The 16099-nt window shown below is 46.8% G+C and overlaps 1 protein-coding gene across 2 annotated transcripts in view; it reads right to left on the reverse strand.

Annotated features, from left to right (window-relative positions):
• The window catches only part of LOC309561162 (SRSF protein kinase 3-like), a 59128-nt gene that overhangs the window by 7278 nt on the left and 35751 nt on the right, over positions 1 to 16099 (reverse strand). For both annotated transcript variants that reach the window (XR_014225548.1, XM_082264909.1), the window contains exons 7-8: positions 4605 to 4755; positions 2795 to 2889 (exon numbers count right to left, since the gene is read on the reverse strand). Coding sequence is in view for 1 of the 2 variants with exons in the window: in XM_082264909.1 (XP_082121035.1) it covers positions 2795 to 2889; positions 4605 to 4755 (246 nt within the window). In the remaining variant the exon portion in view is untranslated. The remainder of the gene's footprint in view (positions 1 to 2794; positions 2890 to 4604; positions 4756 to 16099) is intronic.

A 16099-nucleotide genomic window follows, 5' to 3' on the forward strand; every position in this document is an offset into this window, starting at 1 on the left:
TTCCGTCCAGGCCACTTTTTGCGATTCGGCGCTGTGCGACTTCAACTGACAATTGCGCGGTCGTGCGACGCCGTACCCAAACGAAATTTACGTCCTTTTTTTCCCACAAACAGAGCTTTCTTTTGGTGGTATTTGATCACCTGTGCGATTTTTACTTTTTGCGCTATAAACAAAAAAAGAGCGTTTATTTTGAAAAAATAACAATATTTTTAACATTTTTTTATATGAAATTCCCCCCAAAAAAGATGTAAAAACCAATTTTTTTAAAAATTTTTGGCCAATTTGTTTTATGCTACATATGTTTGGTAAAAAAAATCGCAATAAGCGTATTTTGATTGGTTTGCGCAAAAGTTATTGCGTTTACTAACAAAGGGAAAGATTTCTGTCATTTTTGGTGTTTTTTTTTTAACGCGTAATGGCGGCAATCTGCGATTTTTTTTTGCGGGACTGCGACATTGCGGCGGACAGATCGGACCCTTGACTGACATTTTTGACACTTTTGGGGGTACCAGTGACATTACTGCAGTAATCAGTGCTATATATATGCACTGTTACTGTAAAAATGACACTGGCAGGGAAGGGGTTAATTTTATTGGAGAGGGAGGGGTTAATGTATGCCTGGTGCTTACTGACGTGTAGGGGGGGAGGTGACTGTGTGAGTCATGGACAGATCGGATGTCCAGCTATGCTGAACAGTCCGATCTGTCACTCCCTGTCACTATGGAGATCCGCCCGCTGTGTTTACACACAGCGGGCGGATCTCCAGACTCGATCCCCGACGATCGGGTAAGAGCAGCGGCGATCGCCGCTGCTCCTCCCCTGGCCCGACTGAATGAAAACAGCGGGAGCGAGCCTCCGGCGGCGCGCAAGCGCCGCCCAGAAGGGGGAGTGTCCAACGACGTTAATACTACGTCGCTGGACGATAACGAACCAGTCTGCCGCAGTAGTATTACTGTGAGCGGTTCTAAAGTGGTTAAAACACCTTAATAAAGTTTTCTACTGTTAAAAAAAAAAGGAAAAAATAAAATTTGTCCAAGCACTAAAATGCTTTTAACAATGGAAATTGATCCTATAATTTGCAGTCGTTAGTATATTTTTACCGTGCCTTGAAAAAGTATTCACACTCCTTGAAATTCTCCATATTTGTTCATGTTAGAACTAATGTTAGAATCTTAATTAATGTTAGAACATGTTAGAACTTACATGTTAGTCAGTGACTATGCAGTGCCGGGCCTGCCTGATTGGGGACAAACTGAATTGTTTGTTCAGATTGGTGCTCACATTTCCTTCTGCTGCGTGTTCAGTGCCTATACTTTTAAGGAGGGGTGGGCTCCCTCCGAATATACCTGCCCTCAATCTACTCATTAATATAGTATACAGTATATGTGCGCCAACTTGGGAGACTTAAGGCCCGTACACACGATAAGAAAATCTGAAGGGAAATTTCATCCGACGACCGATTTTCGGATTGTTAGTATGGTGCTTTCAACAGCTGACTCCGACTTTTTGGCTGACAAAATCCTGATGTGCAGGCTATATCATTTCTGTCGTCCATCAAAACAACGTTGGATTTTCGTCTCATTAGTACAGATTTTGACGGAAAAAAATCGTAAGAGCAAGACTAGGCATGCTCAGAGATGAAAGAACACATACAAAACAATCCAACACATGACATCACTTCTGAAGTAGAATTCTGTCGTACGGGAAAATTCGTATGAAAATAACCTCTTCACTTTCCACATCAGACTAGCATGCCACAAAAAACGGACGACAGATCGTTCGATAATCTGATCGTGTGTATGGGGCTTTAGTTAGGACTGCAGTACACTGGGGTGGGGTGATGTGATGTGGCCTCTGCAGCTTATGCATATATTTGCAAATGTGTGCAAATCCATTGTTTTTAATGTGAACTGGTAGATAGGGTCAGTTTCGTTTGTTGCATCTTGGCAAGTGAGTTGGGAGTTTTTTGTTTATTTTTTGACATGAGTATAAATTATATAATTTCACTTTACAATCTCCTTTATTTCAACAACAGGTATGTAGCGCAAGGCCTTGCCTGGCTGGATTGAAATTGAATGGCTTGCTTAGGTAGGTCCTCAAGTTACAATCGGATTGTAAAGTATATAGCCAGCTTTGTTGGAAGCAACAAAAAAGAAGAAACTCTTAAAACTAAGTTAGTCCCTGTTCACACTGGGGCAACTTGTCAGGTGACTTAGCCGCCTGACAAGTCGCGCTCCATTCAGTGCAATGGAACCCTTCTAAACAAGTCGCTCCGACTTAGAAAAGGGTTCCTGCACTACTTTGGGGTTGACTTGCATTGACTATTCGAGAAGTCGTTTGCAAGCCACGCTGAAGTCGCGCTGCACGGGGCGGCTTCAGAGTCGGGCGACTTGTGATGACTTGTGTCATCCGCTCCGTATGTCCGCATATCATCCCATCCATTTGCGGATGATATACGGACATAATGTAAGTCTATGGGCATTGCGGATGTCAGCGGATGACACCGCTGACATCCAATTTTGCTTCCTTTCCGTTTTTTGAACGGAGGAAAAATAGGGTTCTGTTCCGTTCCAAAAAACGGAACAGAACTGAAAGGAAGAAAACCTGATGTCAGCGGATGGTATTCCGCTGACATCCGCAATGCCATAGACTTACATTATGTCCGTAAATCATCCGCAAAAAAATAGGATGATTTGCGGACATACGGAGCACCCGTGTGAAAGGGCCCAATGTGTAAAATATTCATACCTGGAATTACTTTTTAACAGTCTTCCCTATTATGGGGAATACTTACTGTCCAGCATGCACTTCCCAAGTCCGCTATTTTAACCCCCAGCATGTCCACATTTCCAGTTTCAAACAGGTGAGTTAGGAAGTTTGCATCAACCCCTGAAATTATACAAAGAAATTAAGGGGTTTATGAAGTAAAGGATGCAGTCAATAGGCAACATTCTTCATTTCTAAGATGATGAAAATGTATGCAAGTCCAAATTTCTAAAGGTAAAATGGAACTTCACCCACTTACAGTCAAATTGCCATCTAAGCAGAAGTTTAGCCCCCTTCTTCCCCCGCAGCCTTTCTGTACACATCACAGGTCCTAGATCCCAGAAGAATGCAGGGGTCCCCAGAAGACACAGTCCCAAATCACAAAGCACAGCGCAGCTCATGCATGCACAGTTGGAAGCTGGTTTCCCTTAGTAAAAATGCCAAGGCCTGCACCCGAAGCCGACTGAAGACTCTGCTAAGGTGAGGACATCTCTGGATCCCTGGACAGGTAAGTGTCCACATATTAGAAGTCAGCAGCTACAGTTTTTTGGTTGGCTGGAGTTCCTCTTTAACTTTAACTATACATTCATCTATGTCATTGCAGATGACCATACAGTGATGTGATTCTATATAGAAGGATCACAGGAGCTCTATGATCATTTCAGGGAGAAGGACGGTCGGCTGTGTTTACAACAGCTGACCGTCCTTCTCTCTCAGCGGAAAACAATCGCTGGTGTCAGGCGGCAATCGGAGCCACCTGACACACGCATCAGCTTCCCTGCTGACGATCGGGGGCATTTGATCACCTGTGTGATTTAAATTTTTTGCGCTATAAACAAAAAAAGTGACAATTCTGAAAAAAAAAAAAAACAATAATTTTCACTTTCTGCTATATAAAACATTCCCAAAAAATAAAATAAAAAAAATAAAAATTTTTCTTCCTTTTAGGGCAATTTGTTTTCTGCTACATATTTTTGGTAAAAAAAAAAAAAAAAAAATCCCTATAAGCGTATTTTGATTGGTTTGCGCAAAAGTTTTTGTGTCTACAAACTAGGGCAAAGATTTATGTCATTTTTATTTATTTATTTATATTTTTTTTACTTGTAATGGCGGTGATCAGTGATTTTTAGTGGGACTGCAATATTGCGGCAGACAGATCGGACCCCTAACTGACATTTTTGACACTTTTGGGGGGACCAGTGATATTACTACAATAATCAGTGCTAAAAATATGCACTGTTACTGTAATAATGACACTGGCAGGGAAGGGGTTAACACCAGGGGCAATCAAAGGGTTAAATGTGAGCGTAGGGGCTGTTTTCTAACTGTTGGGGGATGGGCTTGTGAAATCAATACAGAGATCTGTGTTCCTAAATAGGAGGAATACAGGAGCTCTGTGTTAGTAGCTGAGAGGACAACGGTCTGCTGTGTTTACAACAGCAGACCGCCGTTCTCTCTTCACGGGGAGCGATCACGGGTGCCTGGCGGCAATTGCCGCCACTGGCCCCATGGATTGTCTTCCTCGCTGGTGAGTGGGCGCGCGTGCGTGTGCCCAGGATCGCTCCCGCGATCTGAATTGCGTTCCGCATTTGAATCACTTTTCAGAGGGGGTGAGGAGGCATTATAGCACCTCCTCACCACCTGACTTAACCATGTAATGGGTGACACTTGTCACACTCTGCTCCCCTTGTTAATTATATGGGCTGCAAAGCATCGTGGCTGCAGCATGTGTACATCCCTGTCTGAACTGAGCTGTGTTGTGACAGTTCAGGTGGGCGTCTCCGGGGGCTGGTAAAATCGCAGCTCAGCTGCCTGTCTAAAAGAGCCTTAAAGGATACCTTCACTGGTTCTGTTTTGGCTCCAGATGGTGGCCTCTTCCATGTACCGCTGCAGATTGTCCTCATTCACGCACACCAGTATGTTTTCTGGTTTGATGTCCGTGTGGATGATACGACATTTTGTGTGTAAAAAGCTCAGACCTTGAAGCACCTTAAAAAACAAAAAAATAATTTTGAAAAAAATCTAGAATATTTTGAATATTCTATAAATGTTAGTAGAACAAATACAGTTTGTTACTGTTATATTTATTGAAAGGAAAAAAAAAAGTTGGCCAACCCTGGATTCACTCAGCTCTCTGGTGGATAGCTGTAAGCCCCATGAAGATGAGCACAGCAGATCACACCAGCATGTGCCCTTCATGGTAACTGGCGTTGATCAGGTGCCGAAAAATGCCAGTAACTGGCGTTGATCAGGTGCCGAAAAATGCCAGTAACTGGCGTTGATCAGGTGCCGAAAAATGCCAGTCAATGCACATGGTGGAAACTGGGCCTTATATGTATTTCATGTGACGAGTTCAAGAGGTTATGTACAGAGTGAGGGATTTAGGGGAGTGCTAAGTACAGAGTGCAGGTCCAAACGCAATATTCCCCACGCACATGTTGCTGATAAATGGCTATTCAGTAATATTGAGTGCTGCGATGACCACAAGCTGGGAACTGTAGACAATCAAAGAATCTTCAAAAAGGGTCTAAATCTTTATTCTTAAGGTCACATGGTACACACAAGGCAGTGTTTTAGGAGCCAAGCAGCGCCCCTTCCACCCTGCGTGGTTCCGAAATGTTGCCCTTTGTTTACTATGAGAATAAAGCTTTGGACCCTTTTTGAGGAATCCTTGGTGTGCTGGCGACATTTCTTCACGTACAGAGTGCAGGGTTCAGGAGTGCAGAATGTACAGAGTGCAGTTCCAGTGGTGCCCCATGCACAGAGTGCAGAGTTCAGGGATGTGCTACGTACAGAGTTCAGGGTTCAGGAGTTTGTTATGTATAGAATGTAGTGTTTAAGGTTGTGCTGTGTACAGAGTGCAAAGTTCAGAAGTACACTATGTACAAAGTGCAGAGTTCAGGGGTGCGCTGTGTACAGAGAGCACAGTTCAGAAGTACGTTATGTACAGAGTGCAGATTTCAGGAATACACTATGTACAGAGTGCATAGTTCAGAAGTACACTATGTACAAAGTGCAGAGTTCAGGGGTGCGCTGTGTACAGAGTGCAGAGTTCAGAAGTACGTTATGAACAGAGTGCAGATTTCAGGAATACACTATGTACAGAGTGCATAGTTCAGAAGTACACTATGTACAAAGTGCAGAGTTCAGGGGTGCGCTGTGTACAGAGTGCAGAGTTCAGAAGTACGTTATGTACAGCGTGCAGATTTCAGGAGTATGCTACGTACAGAGTGCAGATTTCAGGAATACACTATGTACAGAGTGCAATGTTTAGGGGTGCGCTGTGTACAGAGCGCAGAGTTCAAGAGTACATTACGTACAGAGTGCAGAATTCAGGAGTACGCTACGTACAGAGTGCAGCGTTCAGGAGTATACTACATACAGTGTGCAGAGTTCAGGAATACGTTATGTACTTGGTGCAGAGTTCAGGAGTACACTACGTACAGAGTGCAGAGTTCAGGGGTGTGCTATGTACAGAGTGCAGAGTTCAGGGGTGCGCTGTATACAGAGTTTAGGGTTTAGGGGTGCGCTATGTTCAGAATGCAACACCAACCCCAAAGCTTCCTCACATCTCTACTCTCTCCTACCTGGCCCGGCTCTAGTATCTCCCTGTGTAGGTGGCTCTGCCTCGCCTTGCGAGAAGATCGTTCTTTCTATCAGATTCTGGAGATCTGTCCCCAATGTGCCCCACCTTAAATGTGTGCAGGGATGTGTTAGATCCAGGACCTAATTAGAGAAAAGCTGTCCCTTGTAAACACTGAAGGCCTCTGGTTTACAAGTAACAGTGGGGAGCAGGAGTGGAGGGTTAAATCCGGAGGTGGAGGAATAGAGTTCTGCCACGTTCTGGCTAAAAATCCAGGTGCGAGGGCCACATGATAAGGCTTGGCGGACTGGATTCGGCCCCTGGGCCTTGTGTTTGACATATGTGCTCTATAGTTTTCCTCTTTCCTCCTACCTTGGCAGCTACCTAAAAGGTTATGTAGTAAGGTGAAGGAATGGGCAGAGGAGCTGGGTCAGCACAGACAGTAATTCGACACTCCCAAAAGAGGAACAGGCTATAACATTGAAGAAGGGAGGAGGCTGTGCTAGGGAATTGACTCCTCCTGAAGTAATTACATTTGCTAGCAACTTTGAAGGCACATAGCAAGTGAATGCAAAATAATATGTGGAAATAACACTAAAAAAACACTGGAAGTAAGCTTTTAAAATACTGACTGTTCAGTGTTTTTATGCGCATGTTGGTGACAGGGTCTCTATAAGTAAGGATTAGTGTTGAGCGAACACGGACTGTATTATTCGTGTTCGTACCGAATAATTGGATTTTTTGTACCCGAACACGGACACGGACACTTTACTGTATGTTCGGGTAAAAATCCGTGTTCGGTCGTTTTATTTCCGGGTTTTGCATGCTTTGGCGCTCTTTTCATGGCGGGCTTTCAACAGCCAATCAACAATCGTTTAACTGGTGTGCCTTAAGCCATCCCAGCCATGCCTGCAAATGTCTCAGTAGCTGTGATTGGCCGTCTGAAGCATGTGACCAAGTCTTTATAAGTTCGAGGCAGCCGCAGCGGCGTCATTATGCTGCTTAGATTCAGGGACAGAGCACACATCAACGTGCTGGCTGCTGATTAGGGAAAGATAGGCAGGAAAAAACCATTTGTGTCCGGATAGAATTGAGGGACAGGTCGGAGTGTTTAGGCAGGGCGAGTTGTAGGCATTTTAGGGATAGAGTCTGCTGAATTATATAGGGTCAGTGTCTTCTACAAACTACAATCGATATTGCTGTGTGGGGGGTGGGGTCTGCACTCAATCCTGATCTACGATCTCTTCTCAATCCTGTTAGGGACAGAGTCTGCTGAATTTTAGGGAAACTGTGTTCTACAAACTACAATCGATATTGCTGTGTGGTGTGGGATTGGAGATAGGCAGGTGTCAGTGATCCACATCCATTTTTCTGTGTGTGAGCTGCAGTGAACACAATCTTTTTGGGCTGCAGTGAACACAATCTTTTTGGGCTGCAGTGAACACAATCTTTTTGGGCTGCAGTGAACACAATCTTTTTGGGGTGCAGTGAACAAAATCTTTTTGGGGTGCAGTGAACACAATCCTTTTTGGTGTGCAGTGAACACAATCTTTGTGGGGTGCAGTGAACAAAATCCTTTGTGGGGTGCAGTGAACACAATCTTTTTGGGGTGCAGTGAACAAAATCCTTTTTGGGGTGCAGTGAACAACATCCTTTTTGGGGTGCAGTGAACACAATCTTTTTGGGGTGCAGTGAACAAAATCCTTTGTGGGGTGCAGTGAACACAATCTTTTTGGGGTGCAGTGAACACAATCTTTTTGGGGTGGAGTGAACAACATCCTTTTTGGGGTGCAGTGAACAAAATCCTTTTTGGGGTGCAGTGAACAAAATCATTTTTGGGGTGCAGTGAACACAATCTTTTTGGGGTGCAGTGAACACAATCTTTGTGGGGTGCAGTGAACACAATCTTTTTGGGGTGGAGTGAACAACATCCTTTTTGGGGTGCAGTGAACAACATCCTTTTTGGGGTGCAGTGAACAAAATCTTTTTGGGGTGCAGTGAACACAATCTTTGTGGGGTACAGTGAACAGAATCTTTGTGGGGTGCAGTGAACACAATCTTTGGGGGGTACAGTGAACACAATCTTTGTGAGGTGCAGTGAACACAATCTTTGTGGGGTGCAGTGAACACAATCATTGTGGGGTGCAGTGAACTCAATCTTTGTGGGGTACAGTGAACACAATCTCATACTGAAGGTTTGAGGGTGCTGCCTGTTCCATACTCCCCCTACTCCTCATCTAGCCTTTTAGGGGTACAAACAATAGTAATTGGGGCCTAGTGTGGTTGTGTACGTGTGATATACATACACTTTTTTGGGATCATATTTTCTATTCCGCTATTTAATCAAAAACCTTTGGGGATCAGTTAAATTGGGGGATAGTCTGTGTTGGTACGTGTGAGAGAGATCCACCTTTCCAAGTTGTTGGGGTTCATCTCATACTTCTGAAGGTTTGAGGGTGCTGCCTGTTCCATACTCCCCCTACTCCTAGCCTTTTAGGGGTACAAACAATAGTAATTGGGGCCTAGTGTGGTTGTGTACGTGTGATATACATACACTTTTTTGGGATCATATTTTCTATTCCGCTATTTAATCAAAAACCTTTGGGGATCAGTTAAATTGGGGGATAGTCTGTGTTGGTACGTGTGAGAGAGATCCACCTTTCCAAGTTGTTGGGGTTCATCTCATACTTCTGAAGGTTTGAGGGTGCTGCCTGTTCCATACTCCCCCTACTCCTAGCCTTTTAGGGGTACAAACAATAGTAATTGGGGCCTAGTGTGGTTGTGTACGTGTGATATACATACACTTTTTTGGGATCATATTTTCTATTCCGCTATTTAATCAAAAACCTTTGGGGATCAGTTAAATTGGGGGATAGTCTGTGTTGGTACGTGTGAGAGAGATCCACCTTTCCAAGTTGTTGGGGTTCATCTCATACTTCTGAAGGTTTGAGGGTGCTGCCTGTTCCATACTCCCCCTACTCCTAGCCTTTTAGGGGTACAAACAATAGTAATTGGGGCCTAGTGTGGTTGTGTACGTGTGATATACATACACTTTTTTGGGATCATATTTTCTATTCCGCTATTTAATCAAAAACCTTTGGGGATCAGTTAAATTGGGGGATAGTCTGTGTTGGTACGTGTGAGAGAGATCCACCTTTCCAAGTTGTTGGGGTTCATCTCATACTTCTGAAGGTTTGAGGGTGCTGCCTGTTCCATACTCCCCCTACTCCTAGCCTTTTAGGGGTACAAACAATAGTAATTGGGGCCTAGTGTGGTTGTGTACGTGTGATATACATACACTTTTTTGGGATCATATTTTCTATTCCGCTATTTAATCAAAAACCTTTGGGGATCAGTTAAATTGGGGGATAGTCTGTGTTGGTACGTGTGAGAGAGATCCACCTTTCCAAGTTGTTGGGGTTCATCTCATACTTCTGAAGGTTTGAGGGTGCTGCCTGTTCCATACTCCCCCTACTCCTAGCCTTTTAGGGGTACAAACAATAGTAATTGGGGCCTAGTGTGGTTGTGTACGTGTGATATACATACACTTTTTTGGGATCATATTTTCTATTCCGCTATTTAATCAAAAACCTTTGGGGATCAGTTAAATTGGGGGATAGTCTGTGTTGGTACGTGTGAGAGAGATCCACCTTTCCAAGTTGTTGGGGTTCATCTCATACTTCTGAAGGTTTGAGGGTGCTGCCTGTTCCATACTCCCCCTACTCCTAGCCTTTTAGGGGTACAAACAATAGTAATTGGGGCCTAGTGTGGTTGTGTACGTGTGATATACATACACTTTTTTGGGATCATATTTTCTATTCCGCTATTTAATCAAAAACCTTTGGGGATCAGTTAAATTGGGGGATAGTCTGTGTTGGTACGTGTGAGAGAGATCCACCTTTCCAAGTTGTTGAGGTTCATCTCATACTTCTGAAGGTTTGAGGGTGCTGCCTGTTCCATACTCCCCCTACTCCTAGCCTTTTAGGGGTACAAACAATAGTAATTGGGGCCTAGTGTGGTTGTGTACGTGTGATATACATACACTTTTTTGGGATCATATTTTCTATTCCGCTATTTAATCAAAAACCTTTGGGGATCAGTTAAATTGGGGGATAGTCTGTGTTGGTACGTGTGAGAGAGATCCACCTTTCCAAGTTGTTGGGGTTCATCTCATACTTCTGAAGGTTTGAGGGTGCTGCCTGTTCCATACCCCCCCTACTCCTCATCTAGCCTTTTAGGGGTACAAACAATAGTAATTGGGGCCTAGTGTGGTTGTGTACGTGCGAGATACATACACTTTTTTTGATCATATTTCCTATTCCGCTATTCAATAAAAACCTTTGAGGATCAATTGAATTGCGGGATAGTCTGTGTCGGTACGTGTGAGAGAGATCCACCTTTCCAAGTTGTTGGGGTTCATCTCATACTTCTGAAGGTTTGAGGGTGCTGCCTGTTCCATACCCCCCCTACTCCTCATCTAGCCTTTTAGGGGTACAAACAATAGTAATTGGGGCCTAGTGTGGTTGTGTACGTGCGAGATACATACACTTTTTTTGATCATATTTCCTATTCCGCTATTCAATAAAAACCTTTGAGGATCAATTGAATTGCGGGATAGTCTGTGTCGGTACGTGTGAGAGAGATCCACCTTTCCAAGTTGTTGGGGTTCATCTCATACTTCTGAAGGTTTGAGGGTGCTGCCTGTTCCATACCCCCCCTACTCCTCATCTAGCCTTTTAGGGGTACAAACAATAGTAATTGGGGCCTAGTGTGGTTGTGTACGTGCGAGATACATACACTTTTTTTGATCATATTTCCTATTCCGCTATTCAATAAAAACCTTTGAGGATCAATTGAATTGCGGGATAGTCTGTGTCGGTACGTGTGAGAGAGATCCACCTTTCCAAGTTGTTGGGGTTCATCTCATACTTCTGAAGGTTTGAGGGTGCTGCCTGTTCCATACCCCCCCTACTCCTCATCTAGCCTTTTAGGGGTACAAACAATAGTAATTGGGGCCTAGTGTGGTTGTGTACGTGCGAGATACATACACTTTTTTTGATCATATTTCCTATTCCGCTATTCAATAAAAACCTTTGAGGATCAATTGAATTGCGGGATAGTCTGTGTCGGTACGTGTGAGAGAGATCCACCTTTCCAAGTTGTTGGGGTTCATCTCATACTTCTGAAGGTTTGAGGGTGCTGCCTGTTCCATACTCCCCCTACTCCTCATCTAGCCTTTTAGGGGTACAAACAATAGTAATTGGGGCCTAGTGTGGTTGTGTACGTGTGATATACATACACTTTTTTTGGATCATATTTTCTATTCCGCTATTCAATAAAAACCTTTCTAGGGCAAGATCTTAAATTACAGAAATATGAGGAGACCGTCAAATAAGGGCCGTGGCCTGGGTCGTGGTGCTGCTGGTAGAGCTCCTGTTGCAAGGAGAGGACATGGTCGATCTGTGCCAGCTACACGCACAAGTGAAACACCTTCCTCAAGTGTGAGTAGGCGACAGAACCTGCATCAGTATTTGGTAGGGCATCAAACGCCCCTAGAAGTGATGAGGCCAGAACAAGTTGAGGCGATAGTAGATTGGTTTGCTGCTGACAGTGCCTCCAGTTCCTTCACATTGTCTCCCACCCAGTCTACTGCAGAAAGGTCAGAGTTGGCACCTGCAGCCAATGTCCAACCGTCTTTCACCTCACCCCCTTGCAAATCAGGCCAGCAGTCTGAGCCCCAAGCCATACAGCAGTCTCTTATTCTTTTTGAGGACTCTGTCAGCAGGGTTTCCCAGGGCCATCCACCTAGCCCTGCCCCAGAAGTGGAAGAGATTGAGTGCAGCGATGCCCAACCACTTATTTCTCAAGATGAGTACATGCAAGGATCATCGCAGCACGTCTCCGATGATGACGAAACGCAGGTGCCAACTGCTGCGGCGTTCAGCATTGTGGAGACCGACAAGGAGGGCAGGGGTGAAGACTGGGTGGAAGATGATGTGGAGGACGATGAGGTCCTCGACCCCACATGGAATGAACGTCATGCAGGTGAACTGAGTAGTTTGGAGGAAGAGGCGGTGGTCGCACAGAGCCACCAGCACAGCAGAAGAGGGAGCAGGGTGCAGAAGCGGAGCGGCCGTGCCCTAGACACTACGCCCGCTACTGCCCAACGCAGCAAGGGAACGAGCGCACCAAAGTCAGCTCAAAGGAGTTCTCTAGCGTGGAAGTTCTTTAGAAAATGTGCTGATGACAGGACACGAGTGGTTTGCACCCTGTGCAATCAGAGCTTGAAGCGAGGCATGAACCTTCTCAACCTGAGCACAACCTGCATGATCAGGCATCTAAGTGCAAAGCACGAGCTGCAGTGGAGTACACACCTTCAAAACCAAGAAACGTCTCTGGCTCATCCTGCTTCCTCTTCTGCTGCAGTCTCGGCCGCTCCAGCCACATCTGTAGTGATACCGGCACCTGCCACCCCGCAAACAGACGATCTGTCAGCAACACCACCACCTGGGTCACCAACAACCATCTCCACAATGTCCCGTGGAAGCGTTCAGCTTTCCATCTCCCAAACACTTGAGAGGAAGAGGAAGTACCCCCCTACCCACCCGCGATCCCTGGCCCTGAATGCCAGCATTTCAAAATTATTGGCCTTTGAAATGCTGTCATTCCGTCTGGTGGAGACGCACAGTTTTAAAAACCTTATGTCGGTGGCTGTCCCACAGTACGTCGTGCCCAGCCGCCACTACTTTTCCAGGCAAGCCATCCCTTCCCTGCACAACCAAGTGGGGGAAAAAATCAGGTGTGCACTGCGCAACGCCATCTGTGCCAAGGTCCACCTAACTACGGATACGTGGACCAGTAAGCACGGTCAGGGGCGTTATATCTCCCTAACGGCACACTGGGTAAATGCAGTGGCGGATGGGCCTGAGGCGGATAGCAATTTGGCGCATGTCCTTCCACCACCGAGGATTGCAGGGCGCTTCAGTTTGCCTCCTGTTCCTAACTCCTCCTACTCCGCTTCCTCATCCTCTACCGCCTCCTCATCCGGACAGCGTAACACCTTCACCACCAACTTCAGCACGGCCAGGGGTAAACGACAGCAGGCAGTTTTACAACTTGCCTGTTTGGGGGACAAACCACACACCGCGCAGGAGTTGTGGAGGAGCATGGAACAGCAGACAAATGAGTGGTTGCTGCCAGCGAGCCTCAAGCCCGGCCTGGTGGTGTGCGATAACGGGCGAAATCTCATAGCAGCTCTGGGCCTAGCCGGTTTGACGCACATCCCTTGCCTGGCGCATGTGCTGAATTTGGTGGTGCAGAGGTTCCTTAAAAACTACCCCGATATGTCAGAGCTGCTGCAGAAAGTGCGGGCCGTTTGTGCGCACTTTCGGCGTTCTCACCCTGCTGCTGCTCGCCTGGCAGCGCTGCAGCGTAACTTCGGCCTTCCCGCTCACCGCCTCATATGTGACGTGCCCACAAGGTGGAACTCCACCTTGCACATGCTGGAAAGACTGTGCGAGCAGCAGCAGGCCATAGTGGAGTTTCAGCTGCAGCACGCACGCGTGAGTCGCTCTGCGGAACAGCACCACTTCACCACCAATAACTGGGCCTCCATGCGAGACCTGTGTGCCTTGTTGCGCTGTTTTGAGTACTCCACCAACATGGCCAGTGGCAATGACGCCGTTCTCAGCTTAACTATCCCACTTCTATGCCTCCTTGAAAAAACAATTCGGGCGATGATGGAAGAGGATGTGGCACAGGATGAGGAGGAGGAGGAGGATGAAGAGGTAACATTTCCAAGGCTTTCAGGGCAGTCATTCGCAAGGGGCTCCGAGGGTGGGTTCCTGCACACGCAAACGCCAGGGACGCAATTGTCCAGCAGGGGCACAGTTCTGGAGGATGAGGAGGATGAGGAGGAGGAGGAGCTGGAGGAGGAGATGGAACCATGTTCACAGCAGGGTGGCACCCAGGCCAGCTCATGGCCATCACTGGTGCGTGGCTGGGGGGATACAGAGGACACGGACCATACACCTCCCACAGAGGACAGCCTTTCGTTGCCTCTGGGCAGCCTGGCACACATGAGCGATTACATGCTGCAGTGTCTCCACAACGACCGCCGAGTTGCCCACATTCTAACTTGTGCTGATTACTGGGTGGCCACGCTGCTGGATCCCCGTTACAAGGACAACGTACCGTCCTTAATTCACTCACTGGAGCGCGATCGCAAGATGCGCGAGTACAAGCGCACGCTGGTAGACGCCATGCTGCTGGCATTCCCATCTGACAGCGGGGCCACAGTGGAAGCACAAGGCAGAGGAGGAGGAGGAGGAGGTCGCCAACGCAACCAGGGCACCCCCAGCACCTCAGAAGGCAGGGTTAGCATGGCCGAAATGTGGAAAAGCTTTGTCAGCACGCCACAACAAACAGCAGCACCAGCAGCTCAGATGGAACGTCTTAGCAGGAGGCAGCATTTTACCAACATGGTGGAGCAGTATGTGTGCACACGCCTACATGTAGTGAATGACGGGTCTGCCCCCTTCAACTTCTGGGTCTCCAAATTGGGCACATGGCCTGAGCTTGCCCTTTACGCCTTGGAGGTGCTGGCGTGCCCTGCAGCCAGTGTATTATCTGAACGGGTATTTAGCACGGCTGGGGGCGTTATAACAGACAAGCGCAGCCGCCTGTCCAGAGACAATGTGGACAAGCTCACGTTCATTAAAATGAACCAGGCATGGATCCCACGGGACTTTTCCGTACCTTATGCAGAATAGCAATGGATACCGACCTTACCCACCCATTGTTCCATTTTTGCTCTTTCTCACTCTTTTGGGGTGTACCCTCATTTAAAATTTGTGAAAAGAAGCAGTGTTGGCTACCTCGTCCTCCTCCTCAGGGCCAGATTAATGTAGGGGCTATTGGAGCTGCAGCTCCAGGCCCCTACCTTTTATATAGGCCCCGGGTTGGCCATATTCACTGTTACCGCTCTTCTGTCACTTGTAAACACAGAAGTCTGGCTTCTGTGCTCGCTTCCCCAGGCAGCACCCTCAGAACCTCCCCACACAGCGTGAAGGCCGGACAAGGAGGGACAGTTGGCGATGCATGGATGTGTTTATGGGCTTCAGAGACAGCATCCCATGTTGAATTAGGCATGCATGGCTGCACCCTTCCTCCTCTGGGTGCATGGCAAGGCACGGCCCTAAGGCCCTTCAAAATCCTCAGCACCAAGCCCATGATGCTGTTAATCCGGCCCTGGTCCTCCTCCACCGCCGCTTCCACCTACACCGCCCATAGGTGTGCGCAGCCTATTGCATTAAGGTGTGCACCCCAAAGTTGAAATACACATGCATGTGTTTGCCAGCAGGGAGAGTAATGTATCGGGGCCATGTACCTGTAGGCAAGGAGAAATAGAGCAGAGCAGGTCCCAGGGAGATCTTTCCCATCTCCTCACTGGCAATGCTATGTGCCCTAGGTGATTAGGGTGTGCCCAGGCACACCCAGCACACCCTGTGCGCACGCCTATGTCACCGCCACATCCACCACCACCTCAACCTCCCTCCTACTCCATATGGGCCTCGTCCTTCAGAGATGAAGAAGAACATTGTTTTATTTTTCTGTTTTTTTTTGTTGTTTTAAGTTATTTCCCTATCCACATTTGTTTGCAGAGCACTTGCCATGCTCTTAATTACGTTTTGCTGCCATTTGCAGCACTCTAGCCCTTTCCTTTGGTGTTTTAGAGCCATTTTAGTGCCT

This window comes from Pelophylax lessonae (assembly GCF_965119305.1).
Source record: "Pelophylax lessonae genome assembly, chromosome: 8".
Lineage (NCBI taxonomy): Eukaryota > Metazoa > Chordata > Amphibia > Anura > Ranidae > Pelophylax > Pelophylax lessonae.